This window comes from Lytechinus pictus, chromosome 8 (genome assembly GCF_037042905.1).
Source record: "Lytechinus pictus isolate F3 Inbred chromosome 8, Lp3.0, whole genome shotgun sequence".
Lineage (NCBI taxonomy): Eukaryota > Metazoa > Echinodermata > Echinoidea > Temnopleuroida > Toxopneustidae > Lytechinus > Lytechinus pictus.
The window spans coordinates 3,176,275-3,197,323 of record NC_087252.1 but is presented as its reverse complement, the minus strand read 5'-3'; the positions used below and the strand labels follow the sequence as shown (position 1 = coordinate 3,197,323).

The 21,049-nt window shown below is 34.4% G+C and overlaps 1 protein-coding gene across 2 annotated transcripts; it reads left to right on the top strand.

Annotated features, from left to right (window-relative positions):
• The first annotated feature begins 11,715 nt into the window (after positions 1-11,715).
• LOC129267360 (UDP-glucuronosyltransferase 2A2-like) lies at positions 11,716-20,343 on the top strand. Of its 2 annotated transcripts, XM_064103039.1 has the most exons (6): positions 11,742-12,364; positions 14,372-14,692; positions 15,393-15,644; positions 17,244-17,466; positions 17,623-17,842; positions 18,460-20,343. In XM_064103039.1, exons 1-4 carry the CDS (start codon positions 12,041-12,043, stop codon positions 17,250-17,252), a joined length of 906 nt encoding a protein of 301 aa, XP_063959109.1. In that variant the 5' UTR covers positions 11,742-12,040; the 3' UTR covers positions 17,253-17,466; positions 17,623-17,842; positions 18,460-20,343. The 2 variants fall into 2 exon arrangements, with proteins under 2 accessions (XP_063959108.1, XP_063959109.1); XM_064103038.1 differs by lacking the exons at positions 17,244-17,466; positions 17,623-17,842; positions 18,460-20,343 and having other exon boundaries at positions 11,716-12,364; positions 15,393-17,106.
• Positions 20,344-21,049: the final 706 nt, after the last annotated feature.

Genomic DNA, 21,049 nt, shown 5'->3' with positions numbered 1-21,049 from the left:
TAAAGGTTTCATTCTTAGCATATTTATATTCATTCGTTATTGTTATTGGTATTATCACCATAATTGTCATTTTATTATTACTATTATTATTCCATTGATCATTATTTCATTGTTGGCATCGCGTGCTTTGATACCGATTTTAATTTACGGATCAATAATGATTGAGGAAATTATATGCCATAACAAAAATCTCATGACATTGCTCGTTTAGAGTACTCGCAAATGAATACAAGAATACGTTCCCAGAATAACCTTTAATACTTTCAGGCATTCCAAAGGAAGATTAATATATATATATCAATTCTTTAATGAATGGCTCACAGAGTTTAATTTACAATATTTCATTTACATGAATGCTCCCGTAAAGGCTACCTAATAAGCAATGTGTCTTAAGAGTTATCTGTTTTGTTAATTTGAATTTCAGTGCTAATATCCTATACAGACAACATCTAAATTGACATAGGTTGTTTTACAATTATTTTTGATCACCTAACTATTCTGGTTGTATTGTCACATCGTTTGAACTATATCATTACTGAAAGAGGTGAAATGGTAAGACATATATATATTTGGCTTGGCTCGCATGCAATTTTGGGAAAACTTAATATTTATAATTGTCAGAAGAAATAACATGTAATTTTATGTTTTGACTCTAGACAACTGTGCTCTGCTTCATATAGTTATATACATCTTGGGAGGATCATTAAGTGCAATGATTCTGGGCCTAATTGCAGTAACGGTTTCTCGCAAGTGTTTACAACATAACACAGATATAGGTGATTTTTTATGTTCAATTATTTAATCAAGAAATATCCATGTGATATCAAATTTGTTTAAGTTGTTTAATTATTAATGACACAGAAATTTAAATCTGAAATCTATGAAAGTATGCATAAACTGGTCTTTTCTAAGGAACAAAAGCTGGTGATATTTGCTGTAGTCTATCATGTCTATGGGAATTGTATATGAACATGGTGATTACAAGGCTATTATATAGCTATAACCATAACCATTTATATAATTCATCGCAACTGTTTTATTAAAGGTATTGTTTAACTTTGTGAGCAGCCGTTTTAAAAAATTCTCAAACCAAGATGAAACATGTGTACAAGTGCATGTATTAGAACTAATAAACCCTGAAAATAGCCAGTATTGAGAATAAAAAGCTAAAACTATGAGGCAAACCCCGATTTTGTAAATAGGCGTCTTATAGACGCCTAAATAGTACACATAAGTGTATGGGATGAAATTAAGATGGTGTTTTCGGTCACTTTATATTTCAGTTTTTGAAGCACTAAATAATTATTTTCGAACGCAATTTTTTCTGGGCTTCATTTTTGTAACATATCACAGAAACAGGTGACAAGTGTGACCTTCTAGCTCAGATTTTTTAAAAGTCAAACCAATGTTAACCAATCACTTTAATGTATTTACAAGAAATGTCATTTGACTTTTTGGCCAATTCAAACAAAATTGAGCCAGTTTGGACTCATATTCAACGTTAATAAGCATGATAAGCTCAACATGCACATCATGTGCACTTTAACGCAATTTGCAACGAGAGATTAGAAGGAAACAAAATTGGTTTTGTTTTGTTTGCGCCAGATGACTTTGAAATTACCAATTAGTTATTTGCCATTGCATGCTCCCGATGAAACGATTCTTCTGTCAATGTAGATTTTTTGTTTCTTTGTTGGCGATCTTCTGGTGATTCTCAGCGTATCTGTTGTCTAGATTTATTATTTCACTATTAATACATCAGTTAACTTTATTTGATCTTGGCAGTCCAGTGGGTGCTCAATCCATACTCTGTTATATTCATTATGTTTTCTATTTCATTGTACCAATTTAGTATACGTTTCATTGCCGAATCAAAATAATAATAATAATAAATAATAATAATTTGCTATAGTTGCTATATCTAACCATGATATCAGAATATTAAAGTGCCTCTCTTTCTAATTATTTGTTCACGTTGATTACACATTTCTTCGAGGACAATACATGTAATCAAAACATTATGTACATATATACAATATGTTTTTTAATGAAATCTCCCTAAATTTCTTGCATTTTCAAATTTTCTTTTCATGTAGCAGGGGACGCAGACATAGTCGATGGAGTGTCAGTGACCGCCATCCACCAGACATGCCAGACGGACTCGAACTACGAATCCCTTTATGCGGATTTCAACATGGTAAATATAATTGGCAATACCAATCCATGTAATATTAATGATAAAATTATCATGATCTTGATCAATTTTTTACACCGAATTTTTAAGTAAAACTAAAAATATATTTCAATAAAACCTATTCGAGAATAAAACCAATGCGAAATTATGTAATGTTTTATTTTTGTGTCACATTTAATCATATGTAAAATACAGACTTTTTATATATATGACACATCTTAAACGATTATTAAGTTGATGCAAATCGAAACTCTTTTGAGGCGATAGATGTCCATCTACATCATCTACAGACGTACTGACAACTGGATCTTTTTTATTCATCGCAAGACAATTTTGGTCGCGGAATATTGTAATACAAATTAAAGCTGTTGCTCAGTAAATTGTGCATGTAAAATCATCATGATCAAGCTCTATTTTCTACATAAAACAGAATATATACTTGAATAGTATCCACTCTAGATTAGCGACAATACCAAATCACATAATCTTGTAAGGTCTGTAACATTTAATCATATGTGGATTGTACAATGGTAAATGAAATGGCTATACTATTCCGTTGGATATTGTTGACGAAAAAAAGCAACACTTATAATAAAAATATATATACACATGCTGATCATCATCATGCTCAATTTTCGACGCCATTTTTTAATATACATGTTACTAATTATACATTTTAAATAAATATAATAGTATATATATATGGAAAAATCGTATCACTTTAGGACATTATTTTATACATTGTGCATCTACAACGATTAAATTGATGCAAATCGAAACTCATTGGAGATAAGAGGGCCATTAGATTTTATCCAGCCATGCGAACAGCTTGATTGTTTCTTAATTATCGGCAAGAGCATATTAGTTATGAAATAATAAATTTCTATTTTGAATTCCAGGTCAACTTTTAAAGGTGTAACTCAGTAAATTTTCCTATCTCATACATTTTTCCTAAATGTAGACCAAACCTGGTGTTGGTGGAGATCCCGCTGTTTCCCGAAGTGATGTGGTTCCTAAGCAAACCATCCAGGATTCTCACGAATACATGGAGATGATGCCATTAGCTCACTCTGGTATTCCACCCAATCATCAAACCAGTGAACCTGGTAACTCTTCTTTTCTACATACGACACAATCAGCATGTGCTTCATCACTGCAAGGGGGTTCAACTTTAGATGCCATACTTCAACAAAAGTTGAATTTCTGTGACGGGGGATACATATCCTGTTCAGGTCATACAACATTTCCCAAGAGAGGAATTGCGTCAGAAGGTATCGATTCGGTGATCACCACATATTTATGATTTTTTTTCTTTTTTCCAATGATTGAATTGAAAAGTTGTCATATTCCATAGCTAGAAAAATTACTGGTTTGCGGTTTAAATAGTTAGAATAGACCGTAAACATATCACCAAATGAGCGAATTAGTATTGTTTCGGAACATACATTTAAAGAAATACAAATATATCTGATGACATAATACAAATTGTATAGGAATTGGTAATCTATTTGTAATCTAGATTTATTACATAGTCAACGTGGACTTGACAAAATGAACATTATATATTTGTTTCTCTTTTTAAATATCAAGATTGATTCCAGGTCATGAAATCCATTTGTCTTAAAAAAACTGTCTCAAGATGATTGAGAATTTTTTTTTTAATAAAAATAGTTTAAAAGTCGTATATGCGTTAATAATGTATATAAAATAATGCATTCTCCACACCACACTTTTTACTGCATTCGAGGGACAAATTAGAGTTTTTGCGTGGAATAGTTTTGCGATACTTCGGAAAAGAAATTCATGATTTAATATATTTCCTAAGAAAGAAAGATTAATCTACTAATCAGTACCAAATGTAACATACTCTCATCGGTGAACGGGTCAGATGTGGCAATGATATTGTGATTTATGTATATAATGTAGGGCTAGTCAAATCCACGATCAATGTATATACATGTATTGTAATATATCAACGTATATCAATTTCACACTTAGGCATCAGTATAATTGTAAGACTCACACATATTAACAAAACTGATACCACTCCACAGATAAGAGCATTAGTACGCAGCTAATACTATGCACTGTTAGAAAATGTATCCTTAAAATAAAAGAAGTTCCTGCAGCAGTCTCGAGAACTCCTGTAATCTTACCAGATTGCGTAATCTTACATTATATCATGTAAAATTACAGGAAATTGGTATTTGGTGTATGGAACCTTACTAATTTCCTTAAATAACTCCATTTTCCCCTTTTTAAACAGACCTGTTCTGGTAAATTGTAAACAAAAACGTTTTATGAATTTACAGAATGATTGTGTTATTGCTTTCCGCAAAATCTTGTTTTTATGTAAAATCAGGGTTTTTTAACAGTGTGTGTAATGATGAACAGTTATGATGCAGTTTTATGCAAACAAAATGTAATCAATCGTATTTCTCTGTATGAAGTGCTAATTTTATTATGTTTATGTGTTTGTTGTTATTTTTTTCTAGTTAGGGGCCCATAGGGGGTCAATAATTTCAGTTTATATTTACTTGCACATTTTTTTTCACATTTCCAAGAAAATATGGCACACCACTCTTAATACTTCACAAACAGATCACAAACTTGATTTGAGGTAATGAATCTGAGTGTTCTCAGGTTATATCAGAATGCATAGCACACAATTAAGTGAGAAAATGAATGTCACTTAACATGCATTCCAATACCATGAATACCCCCCCCCCCCTTCCCCGAAAAATGGGGGGTGGAAGTCATACTTGAACTTTGAGATGAACATTAAGTTTCAGGGATTCATTTCCCTGAAGCAAAATATGACATGTTCCATTGTGACGATTCTTGCCTTAAACATATACACTTCACTTAAAGGAAGTGCTTGGTTGACCTCTTTACATCTCCTCTTGAAGGGGTGACATGTTTCACTTTCTAGAAATAGATAATGCTTGAAAGTATCAATTATTAAAAAACAAAAGCAAAACTAAAAACTATTCATAGCCTTGAAGGTTTTGAAGTTTGTATAAATGTTTCATTTGATGTGTTAAATCCTTTTCCACTCCTTACCCAAAGTCACTCAAAAGGTTCCCCAAGATATGTCAGGAAAGCACAAATCATTGCAAAATAAATAAAGGATCCCGAGAAAAGATAGTCTGACAATGGTCTGTTTTATTTTTACGTTAGTTATATATAGTTTGTTTAATTTCATTCAGTTTATTTTTGTGTTTCAGGGATAATACATTTCCCACTATAGTGATCATAGTCGGGTAGATATGATCAAAATTATTGCATGACCGTCAAATCGGGTATGACTGCGATTTCTTTGCTAGAAGTTGTGGTATGGGGATGTCTAATTCAAGAGTCCGATGGGTGCCACCTTGGCACCCTTGGGCATTTCTTTTTTATTGACGTCATAGGCCACGCCCACTTTTTCACATACCTCTTAAATATGAATTTCAAATTTTAATGAATAAACATGTCATGTTTGGTATCAAATTAAAGCTAATAGAAAATCTAATGTAAATTTTTGGATGAATGGACATTTGAATCACGCATAAATCACTTAAAGGTCATTTAATTTCATGAAAGCACAAACTTCCTTTCAAATGTAAGTAATACATATGATGTGGAAGTTGGATATCATGTGATTTTATTGGCAAAGGTTAAGCTGAGGGTGTGCATATCAAGAATCCGACCGGTGGTACTTTGGCATCTAGAGTAATTTTTTTGTGAGGTCATAAACCACACCAGCTTTCTTACATTCCTTATAAATATTTAGCGGAATAACCTTATCATGTTTGATATCGAATCAAATCAAATTCAAAATAAAATCCACATACATGCATCACTAGAGGCATTTAAAACTTTTTTCCAGGGCAATTAAAGGTAATTTAAGGTTAGAAAAGGTCAAATTGTGCCACAAATGTAATTAATGCAACATATAATGTGGAATATCTCATGTTTGGTTGATGGTGTGTACATTGAGGATGTGACGGGTTCTACCTCCTCACCCTGTGGCAATTTTCATTTTCTGACGTCACGAACCACGCCCACTTTTCACATAAGCCAATACACCTAAAAAAATAACTTCTACAACACAATTCACATTCTTAGACAAGTATCCAATTAGAAAAATTTGACATTTTACATAATCCTAACTTCACTACATTTTGTTCTCTCATTCATCTTCCAGACTGATTTCCTCCTCTGAAGTCTCAACTGCATGTTCAGTTTTCCTTGTATTTAGAATTATACTTTTTACATTCGATACATGATAAGTGGCAAATGCTTAGCCTAGAGCATGGTACATGATCCCGATTCAAATCCACATGGAGCAAGTTCTGATAATTCCTTGGGAGTACAGGAGAGCCCTCCCAACCTATACTTCCCATCCATACATGGGAGGCAAGTTGCAGGGGAGTCATTTGGATCAGTTACTCTCCAGATAAAGCTCCTGAGGAAGAGCACCATTGATAATCATGCTCTTTTGCTGACTTGTCAGTTGGGGGTAGGCTCATGATCTTTGAAGCATATGTCTTCTTGCTAAATAATGTAAAGTAGTGCTTAGTAATTTTAGAAAGACCGTAATTTGTTATATTAGTTATTAAAGATGAAAAGTATGAGTATTACACATTTAATTGATCCAGTCCACTTCTTCTGCATCGGACTCTATAGATTAAGATCTTATTCGAACAGCAAGTTTAGAGTGGAAAACTTGCCGAATTGACACAATGTGGTATCACAAACTGATAGGGAATTGTCTGTGCAAAGCTAGCTTTTTTCTACAAACTTCAATGCAATACCTTTAATGTCAATTACTTTTCCATCAGCATTCAAATGACTTATAAACCAAAAATGAGATAACTGGTAGAACAGAAATGTCAGTGTCGTCGGAGAAAAAAAATGTATATGCTTCTACTGTCATTACATCTTCAGAAGATAGCTGATAGTACATGGAACAGGTCACTGGGCCTACCCGTACTTGTTCATGACACAGTGGTTGTTACCAAGGAATTAAAAGAACTTCCTTGTCGATACAAGTCAGCGTCACCCTGTTCTATAACTTTTAAGGATTAATGCAGTTGCTGGTCGGCCGTCGAATCATATATTTCATAGTTCATACTGCAAGTGTGAAACAAAGTAACACAGCTCTGGCATCTTAATATGCACACTCTCAAACTTAACCTTTGCAAAAAAATGCATATAACTTGCTTGTATTTAAAGCATGGTTTGTTCCGCATTATATGTCTTACTTACATTTGTAGGGCAATTTGACCTTTTATGACCTTAAATTAATTTTAACTGACTTATGCGTGATTTAGATGCGCAGGTATCCTCAAATTTGCATTTCAGTTTTTATTAGCTTTAATTTGATACCAAACATGACATGTTAATTCCGTAATATATGAAAATCATATTTACAGCAAACTTTCATTGACAAATCATAGGGAAATCAAGGCTAATCTCAGAACGGAGAAGGGATGTAAGATCTTTCACTCGGCTGCATGCCTGGGGTGTTATGTAATATACGCCGGCATGTCTGGGAGGTCTATAGGAGAGCAATAGTTAGTAGACTAACAAACCAGAAGTAAACTGTGTGTTTTCACTTTGAAACATGTAACTTCACAGAGATTATTTATTTTGGTTTAGCAATCAAGAGAACTGCTATGAGTCTAGGAATTGGGATTGTTGGAAACTGGAACTGCGATGATCCGAAGTAAATAACCATCACGAGTTCGGTCAAATTTGTGCTGTCCGAACTTTTATCGCATTAGTCCGACGGGCGCTCATGACGGACGGATCATATTGTGCAAGTCATTTGACCTTTTGCAAATTTCGTATTGACTCTATTTCCTAATGATTTGTCAGTGGTTAGGCCCTTTTAAAGGTATGTGATAAGTGGGCGTGGCCTATGACGTCAATCAAAACAAAATGCCCTAGTGTGCCCAGGTGGCACCCGTCGGAATATTGCAGTAGACACCCTATACTACAATTTCCAGCAAAAAGTTGCTTGACGGTTCTGTTGGGGTTCCACTTGACTATCGTATCCAGCATCAAGTATGAAAGAGAAATATATGGGCCCATGCACAAGCGTAATAGGTTCGCTATTGTACATGATGTCCCCACACAATTGGACCCATGAAATGCTTTGTAGGATCTGATGATGGAGACGCGCCTCATAGATTATTTACAAAATAAATCATTGCTAAAAGATGGGAATTCTAGGAAAATCGGTATGATGAGCAATGCAGATGGCTTTTAACTATGAGTTTGTTTTCAAATATGGATGTAATTTCATCCCTGGTTACCGGACAACCCCATAATAATAATACTACTAATAATAGGCATTTATATAGCGCCATCTATCTAGAAATAATATATTCCGAGACGCATTGTTTATCATTATTACCCCGGCTTTAGCTCGAGCTGCCTCTCAGCGCTCAGTGCATTCAAGGAATTAATCCCATCTCATCATCACTTCCAAACAAAGGGAAACAAAATATAATAATGATAAAGCAAAAATGTGCTCGGTTGATCTAATCAGTTTGATCCAAATATTCAACAGATCTCATCGAGTTGATTGTGTTGGGATCTTTAAAATGTTAATTAAACCCAATTCAAATGTTTCCTAATTTTGTTAAAGGTAGTTAGGGGAAAGGGAAACTCTTTAACATTTCAAAAAAGTGATATCTTTACTGGGCGCCGTAATTTAGGCTCAAGCAGATTTCAAACTGATCGCATTGATTTTTTTTTAATGCAGAGTATATAGACTGCTGCAATTGTTCAAAGTACCAATAAACAATTTTTTACAGGTTTGTACCAAGAGTACTAATTTTATGACGTACAAATATATAATGTATTATGGTATTTGTACTATATTTTGATTGACGCAGTTCTATTAATGTTACATACGAACAAATACACGAATGAATAAATAAACAGCTTTACAAGCACATGATGATAAACTACACAACCAATGGAAACGGCGTCTCCGCATAATGTCACGATAGGCATATGCCGAGTAATTAAGATTTGTGCATATGTTTAAGTATTCAGGTGAAACTATTTTTTTAAACACGATTTAAAGTTAACTGTTTCTTCGGCATAATTATCGATGCAATATTTATGTTTGTTAATTTTAAACAATAAAATTTCCCGATGCTTGTGCGACCAGATTATAAGAATTAATATTGGAATAGTAAATTATTATTATGTACATTAAATTTCCCGCCTGCAGCTCAGCACAATCGCTTGCACATGCACCAACTATGTCAACGCATATTAAAACTGACTAGAAAAATTGAATGAGATAAAAGACAAAGGGAGATAGAGAGAGGGATTTGTCTGTAAGGATGTGTGTGGGTGTGCAAGGGTCGTGGGAGTGGGTGTGAGTGCGTGTGCAAGGGCGTGGGAGGCTATAATGGCATGCGACGCTGTGTGTGCGTAGGTGTGTTTTCGCAAGTACGTTGTATGGGTATGTGCGTGTGTTTTGTTTTCCATGTAAACTTTAAGGGTTGTCAAACTTACTAACGACCGATGACACTTTTAGTGTTACAAGTCTGAATATACACTAGTGAAATCATGGAAAGAATTTAAAGGAACCTCTGATATAGTGAACAAAACTCATGCGTATTCTGCTACATGGGTCTCAGTGAAATAAGAACATAATAAATAAAGGTATATTTTCAGTTTATTAAAACACCATCTACATAATACACAGATAAGACTATAACAAGGAAAAGGATTTACAGAAAACAGACCTTTTCAGATTTATCTTAAAACTGGAAAATAAACGAGGGACTTCCCGTTTTTTAAATGATGGGGCTCAATATTTCAAAGTAGCTGCAAAGCTTAGGATATATTTTCAAAACTGGAAGAAGAGTACATTTATTTTTGTAGAATTATTGTTGGTTTTGTGCTGGTTTGCCAGAAAAAGATTCACAAATTTGGGAAATACATCTTCTTAATATTTAGTATAAATTTATATTTATTTTTGTGGCGGATATGTTTCCAAAACAGATGATTGCTGTTATTTTTAAGAGGCCATCGGTGGCAGCGCTACACGGGGCGGAGCACATGATTTTTTAATTAGCAAACACAGAGGGATAACGGTAAAACGATTAGTTTATAAAAAAGAATGAGAGATCGATCTGGGCCATGTTAATATATAATAACCATATCATTCTATTTTGTAGAAATAACATCACCTCAATTCTACACCCCCACCCTCATCAAAATATTATAGCGCCACCTTTGGTAAATAGTTTTTTGTGTCTCCTTTTATCAATGGTGTAGTCTGCTTGTTCCGATTTTTTTACATTGTTGAAGTGAATCTCTCTGGAGGAATTTAGGAAGTGAGTATCATCGACAAAGTGTTTCAGGATTTAACCAGCACATGATACATCCCAACCATCAATAGTACCCGTATGTCATGGAACTGAATATATAAAAAAATGCTATTCGGAAATGCAAATTATTCCCGTTAGAATGTTGTCGCTTTAAAAGCATGTATCTATATTCCGATTAATTCAGTTGATGCTTTAAACAATTGGGAATATAAGAATTCCCAGGAATCGAAACCAATCATACGCATATTTAGGCCTATTAATTTGCATTTACTCTCCCTCTATTCGCAAGAGTATTCAACCAGAAATAATGTACTCAATCTGAGAGCTCTATTTGGATTTATAACGCCCCCACTCGGTGAAAAAGAGTGTACGCTGGAAGAAACGGCTGTGATGAGTTCATTACATGAATATAGACACAAATCTTAGCTCTTTAAAATGATCTTTTGGCTCTGAAACAAGCAATAAACCACACATGTTCTGACGCTTTTGATGTTCCATGATCAAAGCCGTCAGAACAAAAGGGAACTAGGAACTTAATATAGATTTACATTAATACTTATATTTACTAAGGCTTACCCGTTCGAGGAAATTTGACTAACATTTAAATGAAATTCTTAAAAACATAGGAACTGTTTGAAAATACAAATTAAACATCGTTTTAAAAATTCTCACAGACGAGTGAACTCCTTTTAAATACTCCTTTTACCTTTTCTATATAAATCTATGCTCTGGTATAGGCAATCTCCAGCGTGCGTCAATCAATTAACTGTCAATTTCGTGTAAGACGAAAAAATAACTGCATCTGTTTAATTTATATTTTTATTCTTTATAGTTTGAGAAAGAAAAACGAGCGAGACGGGATCATGGGTTCGGACAATGACAAGCACAAACCTAAAATTTTCAAAATAATTTGAAATTACAGTCATTTTCGAATGTGGATGCATACAAACAGAAATACGCAAGTTCCAAGTACGAACCAAATATGTCAAACTTAGATTTTGAAATGTACAGTACACGACTACCATATGTGTGCCATGATCTGAAATTGCGAACACCGCTAAAAATACCAATAAGGGTCTGTTCAGGCAGACTAAGCTCAACTGATCACTTCAACGGCCTATTTACTTATTATAAAGCACTGACCTTCCTTCCAAAATTGAGGGACAATTCACATCATTTCAATGACAACACGACTGCTGGTTAGTACAAACTTGGTCAGTGGGAGAACGAGGATTGGCTTCGTCTCATCACGTAGCTATATACGGTAATCACGGTATAAGGTTCATATTTATTTTTTACCAAGGGCTCGAACGGAAGGAAAGCATTATCCGCTTTCAAGCAACGGACTTCAATGAGAATAATAATTATGCACGGTTTTTATCAGAGTCCCCATGATGGCACTGTGTTGGCTGATACAAACATCATGATTACACTCCTTATTTGATGTTTGAGACATCCATCTCGAGCACGGAGACCGTCCGCTCAGGGAGAAAGCAAGACAATGGCGAATCCATCTTTTCTTCTGCGAAGATCGAATGCAGTCCCATTAATATGTTTCTGTGTGGTGCTTCTTATCCTGCCTCCAAGCCTGCTGGCGGGCAACGTCTTAATCACCACAAGCCTTGGCGAAGGATCGCACTATTTCGTCGGGAAGACGATTGGAAAATACCTCGTTAGACATGGTCATAATGTGACGGTTCTCGTCAGCGAAGCGTATGCTCACCGGGCAGATAATCCTGACGACTCGGAGTTAAATTTCATTGCGTTTCATCAATCGACTGAGCAGATTAAGTCTGTCAAAGAAAGACATTTGGCCTTCTCAAAGGTAAAGACTGATCAACCATTTTGTGTTGCCTACATGTGATATCTGTAGTATTTTCATGTAGGTTACATCCCTCATGGTCTCAGGTGTTCATTATTATTATTAGATAGAGTACTGACCAATTAGTTAATATAATCCTTTCTCACATTTTAGTGAATATAAGCCCGACCAAAAAATTTCAAATTTTATCAAAATATTATATTTTATCAGCAATTAAATCATCTGTTTTCATTTCATTGTTTAATCATCTCATTGCTAATATGCAAACATATAAACAATCTTAGAAATAAAGTAAAAAAAATTTAAATAAAGCCCCAAAGACACAAATATCATAGTAGGAAAAAAAATGTATAATTCAAATAGGATTATAATATAAGCCCATCCGAAAATTGTTCAAATTTTATCAAAATATGATTAGATTTTATCAACAATTAAATCATCCGTATTCATTTCATTGTTTAATTTTCTCATTGCTGATATGCAAATGAATATAAGCCTGACCGAAAATTGTTCAGATTTTATCAAATATGATTAGATTTTATCAACAATCAAATCATCTCTATTAATGTCATTGTTTAATTATCTCATTGCTAATATGCAAATTTATAAACAATCTTATAGATAAAGTAAACTAAATTTTAAATAAAGCCCTAAAGATACAAACATCATGATATAAAAAAATGTATGTAATTAAAAAAGGATTAGCCAATGTCCATAGGGAATTAATTAAGATTGTAGGTGCACTTTTTTTTTATTGTAATCTCTCATTCTAATGTATTTTCAACTGAAGTATATAAAAGTGTCATTCAAGCACCTCGTTAATGTATTGAAATATGAACGGAGAAAGGTTACCACCTTAGAATATAACGAAAGCTTAATGAAAAAATGCAACTTGATCTCATATTATGTCAAACGGGGCAACATGTGTTCCATTTCCGTCAAATATATATATATACATATAAAGAGTATTTAAATTTCACTTCTTTGTTTACATGACGTTTGCTCCGGCGACAATTGCACCGATGGAAAATCTGCAAGTTAAGCCAAACATACAATTCAACCTCCATAACTCTATAAACTGATCATTATCTTTATACTATTCTGAACCAAAATTAATGTTACAATCTAATTCTAACTATAATATTGCCCTCTAATATATCGGAACCGGAGCAAATGTCACAGGAGCAATAAGAGTTTTGTTCCAAAAGGAGCTAAATCCATTTTTGGTATTTTCTGTAAATCGAGTTTTTTTTATTCACCACTATACCTAAGCCACTGCTGTTTTATTTTGATATAGATGATAGTACTACCGTCTTAGATTAATTAAATCATCATTTCAAAAATCTAGCATTTATTATCAATTAAAAAAAATGAAATTATATTTTTCACGGATTTAGCTCTTTTTGGAACAAAACCCCAGTAAAATGTCAGTTTTTGCAAATTTAGACATGTTTGATATTTTAAATTGAACACGAAACTCATAAATATGGATGTTAGAGTACATTTCACATCTTTTCTGATGTTTATCCATCGAAAATTACTAAAAGAAAAAAACATGATATTTTGTCATCTTTCTAACGACGGTGACGTTTCGATATCTAATTCCAAAAAAAGCTAAATCCAAAAATATTCATAAACAATGTAAAATTCTTATATTTTCGGCAAAATTTGCACTGATGGTGTGAACTTGTATCCACAACATGTATCTACAAAATTGAATGATTTACTTCATTTAAGATAGGAAAAATAACAAATTTAAAGTAACCGCAGCTACTTTTGGAACAAAACTGTTTTGGATTTAGCTCCTATCGGAACAAAACTCAAATTTGCAATCAATTTTTACCAACCATTCCCTTTTTTTATCAAATGAGATATGTTGTATTTGATTGCCACGTCTAAGATACATACAGTATATTTGTAAAAAAAAAAAAAATCAATTTTGGTCAAAAGTGGATTTAGCTCCTTTTGGAATCAAGCTCTATTGTCGCTTCACCATCCACCTATTCATAGAATGCACTTGAACCAAGTACGGCGACATACATCATCAACCTCATGCAAACCCATCGTCAAGGTGCGGCGGACGACTGCGAAGACCTCCTCGGAAACCCCGACGTCATGCACCAACTCGAAGACGGCAAGTTCGACGTGGTCGTCTATGACATGATCTGGTTGTGCAGTCTGATAGTGGCCATGAAACTGAACACAACCGCAGTGTTGTCTTCCCCAATGGCTGTGCCGACGATGCTGTCCATGTACGCACGAAATCCGGTCAATTTGGCTTACACTCCAGATTGTATGAATGCCTATACAAATAAAATGTCCTTTCTACAAGTAAGCATGTTTGAATGATATTCTTCCCAAAATGTTTCAGTTCATTAAAAAAATATATATATTTCCCGAATCGCATCCTTCAAGATCAAATGCAACAAGTTGGGATAAATGCAATTGTGTACCAATTGAAGAAATTGATGAAATAAACACTTTGCGCATTGGCTACTACGTAAAATAATATTGTGTGTGGAAGAACATTGTGTGTGTATGTATGTGCATTTTGCGCCCATAAATTTCACCCTTAAAAATACAGTTTTAGATACGTATGTAGCAGAGAAATTATGTTCAAGATATACTGCATGACAAAGCCAACAATACTCACCTTATCAACTTAGATCCCTTTATATTACACACGTGGAAATTATCATTTGTATATACTGGATTGCAAACTTCATTATTGCCATCAAAGGCCTAAATTGATGCCTTAAAAATAATATCAGAAGCATAACTTGTATAAATTTTCAAAATTTGATTTCCATCAAATATTAACTCCCATTTTCAGTTCTTCTGATTTTGCTTGTCTTCTCTTACCACATACATCATTGTTGGCTACAACATTATGTATCCTTAGAGTTAGACCATAATTTAAAAAAATGCACACCAAACGTCTTCATTCCTTTATATGACAATCGCTGAAAGATGAATTCCGAATTAAACACCTTTTAAAATAATCTTATATTGTTTTTTGTTTTATCTACAGCGTGTGAACAACGTAGTAGCCAATCAGGTATTATTCCAGGTATTAGAGTACATGCATGGGCCTTTCAATACAGTCAGAGAACGTCATCAGATCAGGCAGGATTTGCCAGGATCTATCTCGGACCTCATTGGGACCTACACCGATCTATTCCTGGTCAATATGGATTTTGCGGTGGAGTACCCGCTCCCGCTCCTTCCGAATATCATCACCATAGGAGGAATCACTGCAAGGCCGGCAGCACCATTACCAGATGTAAGCTCTGGGCCTCGTAACACAAAGCTCAATAATCATCCTATAACCTTTTTGTATACGTTTGATTGCATTGAATAAAATGTACAATGATACAGTCAATCGTAAACAAAATCAAGAGTAAGATTAATCGCTAACCCTTGTGTTACAGGATCCTGAGGCTCAGTGGTGCAAGAAGACTATCAATAAAATACAACTCCAACAATCAAACGCAACTTAACTTTCAAGCCTTTGGTTTTGGTGAAGAGACAGTAATGTGAATTATAATCTAGTCTTGCCTAACATACCAATCTTACAGAGGTGTAAAGACAGTTTAGATCTTCCAACCGCCACTTCTCTGTGAAAATTTCAAATAATAAAAATATTGTTTATCTAGCACCCTCTATCGGTGATATTTTGTTTCTTAAAAAAAATAGTTTTCTGTTGTATTTTCATGGAAGAATTCAATTAATTTTAGCCCGAAAATCCTCCATAGAATTCATCATTAGTTTATCTAAGTCAATGTGATTCCCACCGATGTTCGAATGGTTTGTAAACAATACTGGCTCTGCCTTTTCCTCCCAAGGTTCTATTGACCTCAATAATTTTTGGTCATAATTGAACTTGCTCCAAGTTTGTAATCCGTCATTGGGTAAATAAATCAAATTTAGTATTACCTACTGTGATTTGATTTTGGACCCTTGATGTGTTTGTGAAAGAAATATATTCCTCCTTCAAAGGGGGGGGGGGTACCGTTAATCATTACCACACATTTTGAAATCGTGTACATTTTTTTTTGTTGACGCATGTGGGAAGAAATTCACCACTGCCCTCCGGTAAGGGATACATCTATTTTCTAACGTATGTTTATAACAATTAATATTGTTTTGTAGTAATCTTTATTATTCATTCACTTTAAATGAAATTCATGCATACGTAATTTAGATAATATCATACAAAAATAACATAACAAATCAATTGCGGCTGTGAATACACAAATCAAATGATGAATAAAAAATAACAGATAATTTCAAGACAGAGACATAATCCAAAATCATAAAAAAAATAGCATTTTCTACGTCTACTGTATGCAGCTAAAGCAATTAGAAATTATCACATAACGTTAGCAAATTGAATGATTGAGTGTAATTTTTTTTTCATTCTCCCGCCCCATGAGTCTCCCCTCTCCCCGCATAATCAGACACCGAAGCTGAACAAACTAACACATTAACAACAACAAACAGGAGAAATAGACAGAAAAAAGAAAAAAAAACCATACACATAAAGGAAAGAGGGAGCTAGATTAATATACTCTGTTAAACGATGGAGGTGCCGTGGCCGAGTGGTCTAAGGCGCCTGGCTATACATGAACAAGTCCGGGTTCGATCCCCGGCCGCGGCACCTATGTCCGTGAGCAAGGCATTTAATCTACAATGCTCTTTTATCCTGCTATAAAATAAATGGAAATACTATATGTATTATTGGTAACTAGGTGTGAACTTGTTTTTTTTTTAAATATGATTTTTTCCACCAGATTTCAACGGTATGAATGTATGTATTAATTTCTGAGTAAATACCACAGGACTACAATTTTGATGCTTAACCGTTCCTTTATTTTTCCAGGATCTATAGGCCCTTATGCAGTCATCTGGCGATGGTGGCGTCATCTTATTCACACTCGGTACTTATGTTACCCAAATCAAACAAGAATTCCTTGAACCATTTGCCGAGGTCTTTGGTCGGTATCCGCAGCACAAGGTTTTGTGGCAGTTCGTCGGTGAACCTAAGTTCAAGATACCGTCAAATGTAAAGATGATGCCATGGCTGCCACAAAATGATATTTTAGGTAAGGATAGTGTTGGGGTTAGGGTTACTCAGAGTTCTGTTTTTGAAGAAGATTATGCTAAAGATTGTCTCCAACTAACAAAAGAAGTTGGCAATCTTCACAAAAGTCGTTGGTAATCTTAACGCATTCAAACTTTGCAATTGTGTGGTCTTTCAGGTCACCCGAAGACACGTCTATTCATTTTCCATATCGGCAACAACGGGTTTTCCGAGACCATGTACCATGGTGTCCCAGCTATTCTAATACCACTCACAGGGGATGCCATAGATCAGGGGTCTCGACTGACTCATCACGGTTTCGGCATAGTCCTTGACAAGACCAAAGTAACTGTTGATGTACTAGACGATGCAATAAAGACAATCTTCAACAGCAATAGGTATTTAATATTTTTCATGGTTATTGCACGGGAGTAGATTTCTATTTCAGAACCTTGAGGGATATGGTTGAAATCGGGCTTTAGTCTGTACAGTCAAATCCAGATTCAGTTTACACCATTGTATGTTTAAAAAAATCCCTATCGACATTTCATACTGTATTAAATATATTTTGAAGAAAACAAAAACAATTATTGAAACACAAGCCTGTAAATTTATAATCATTTCACGTTTATCCTTGTTCCATCCACCTTGATTGACGCCCATGGATACAAAGATATAATTGCATCCATGACCTTATTGAACGCTCATAACAGTTCCTATTTTAAAGACTGCTGTTAATTGTTCCTCTCTATCAATAATACTTCCACATCATCAAAAGAATGTATTCGATTTCACGATTTCTCCTAAACATCTATTAAATCCCTGGTAAAAAAAGGCGTTTCTTTTAGATTGGTTTTACTCATGCTATCGTAGAAGTGACTCCAAACTGACCGATAGTATTCTATGTCTTTGAAAACAACACGAATTTTGGTCTGTCCCTTCACAAAGATTTGAACTTAAAATTTCCCCGCCTTCATCGTGCGAATTATGAATGTTTTACGTTTCGTATTCGCAGTTACTCGGAGGTGACAACGCTACTGTCCTCTCGTCTGCAAAGTAGGTCGATGCATCCGGGTGATCGCGCTGCATTCTGGGTAAATCACGTGATGAAGCATGGAGGCGGCTACATGAGAAGCCCACTGATTGGACTCAACTTTATACAGCGTAATATGCTAGATGTTTTGGCCTTTCTCCTAGCCGTGATCTTAGTAATATTAGTAGTTTCTTTCTATAGCATCCGACGCACTATTGGGTTCTGTAAACGGAAATGTTTCTCTTCTTCTAAGCAAAAACATGATTGAACAGAATACTAGTATTAAGTAAATCAATTTAATTATTCTCATTCTTGACATTGACAATTTCCAAAGATATGTATATATTGATGATTCTATGAGAATTATAATGATATGTGATCATGGTGTTCGAGCTTGGCATCTCGTTATAACAGGAGTCGATTGGTAGAATGAACACAACTGGCGTGTGAATCATAATTGGCATTGGCAAGCACAATATTACTTGATTTTGGAAGGTATAGGATTAATGTAAGAATAAGAAATATCTAATGCGATAAAATTCCTTTAATTGGGACGAGACACGCTTTAAAAGAAAGATGCCTGGAGCTGGTTTTCAGGATATAGTTATTTGGATAATGATCATGTACTGACAAATAAGAATTATGCATATTTAGCAAGTGCTTGCTTTCCGAATTTAATTTGCAACCTTACATTACAGAAAGGAAGACTTTAACATGTTTAGAACGTGTTAGGAATTATATTGTTTTGTATATTCCGTGGTGCCTGAAATAATTTTTAAAGTCAAATAAGATTCAAGTTTAGGTTAATTGCCGATCACTTTTCTTCCTAAATAATTTCAATATTATATTATTTATGATCACACATAGTAACTAAAGTCTTATCGGATTTTTTTCAGGAAACCAAACTGTTAGGAAATGGAAACAAATGCACAATACGGTGCTTTATATAGTGACGTGCATAAATATAGCTGCTATTCGCTTCTTTAACAAAAATAATAATAATAAACGGTGCTTCTTGTTCATAAATAAAAGTAGCATTGCTCAGCTTTGATAGTTATACAACATGGCGAAAAAAATATCGGGAAGTTTTTATATCATGCACTTTTGCAGCAATATGAAATGGAGAATGAATTAATCAGCCTCTTGTACGCTTCTTCATAAGTGGCATGCATATCCGAATGTTTTTTTTTTGTAAATAAGGGTCGCGTCAGGTTTTTTTCTCTCTCTCACTTGAAAAAGAAAGTGAAAACGACCATCATTCTATTATTTTTTTTATTAAAGACCGACAACTTAATTGCACGTTAACATATAATCTCTGTATGCTTTGCTAAACACATTGGAAACTTCGTTAGATCGTTGGGTCATTTGTAACACTAAATTGTTTTCCTTGACGATAGAGTGCAAAGTTCCGTTCTAATGATGTACCTTGAGGTATAAATAATCATTTAAAAATATGTCAGTTATACCAATTACAAAAGTATAGATTAAACTCGGGCGAGCCAACTATCGATAAAGCCAGGAAATATAATTTTCAGTGTTATGCTTGTTTGATTTTGCCTCATTTTATTCAAGTTAGCTTTTTGTTGGGATGGACTTGTCGTCTAAGCCCCCGTAATCCATTTTTCAGTATCACTGTTGTTTAGGCCTCCAGAAACAGATTTATTTAAAAAAGGCGGTCAGGAGCCATTCTGGAATTTTTTATACTTTTTGGCTCCCGAATTCGAATGAGCACAACCTTGCTTTGTATCTCATTATCTATTCAGATTTCAACGCAAAGGGCCTACTTTACATCCAAACTACAAAAACACTAAATTGTTCAACATAGACCAACCATTATGTATTAAAAACTCCCTCTTTTAAAGATCCAAAATCTTATTTTATTTTATCAATTCATGAACTTCCGAGCATACCATGTACATAATAACTGTACGCTCCGTTGCAAACAGCATTTGCTTCTTTTTATTCCATTGAGAAAAGGAAAGTGTAATTATTCCATTTTAACTCATTTGAATGCTTACCATAATGCATATTCGTACTATTGCATTGGCATTCATTCAACCATTTCTGTGAGTCTCAGCCAGAGAGTATGAAAATATATATTGAAATCCTAAAGATGGCAAAAGAAATTCAAAGATATAGAGAACAAGAACGAGGGCGGAGGAGAATTATATGAATTATAAGAAGGTGAAGAAGAGGCAAAAGGACTCCAGGGCCCCGTCTCACAAAGAGTTACGATTGATCCAATCAATCGTAACTCTATGGAAATTCATCAGTGTCATAATTTTTTCTACAGGAAATTTGCAAAATGCCCTTTGTAAACAAAAGGGGGCACTCCAAATTGTCAAGAAATCAATGAATTTATGGATATACATTCATATCTAGAATTTTTTTGAGCAAACATGCATTTTATATGTTGACTTTGCTGGCTTTCCATACTTGCGATTGATCGGATCAATCGCAACTCTTTGTAAGACGGGCCCCAGGAGGAATAGGAGTATTAAGGAAAGAGGGGAAAAAAGAAGGCGTAGACAAAAGAAGACAATAACAAGTAACGGAAAGACAGATAAAGAGA

Bases quoted from the DNA above. Each gene is read 5' to 3' on its own strand.
- LOC129267360 (XM_064103038.1), top strand. From the start codon at position 12,041: ATGGCGAATCCATCTTTTCTTCTGCGAAGATCGAATGCAGTCCCATTA. The intron at 12,365-14,371 runs GTAAAGACTGAT...ACCTATTCATAG, and splicing joins GACATTTGGCCTTCTCAAAG to AATGCACTTGAACCAAGTAC. The intron at 14,693-15,392 runs GTAAGCATGTTT...TTTTATCTACAG, and splicing joins ATAAAATGTCCTTTCTACAA to CGTGTGAACAACGTAGTAGC.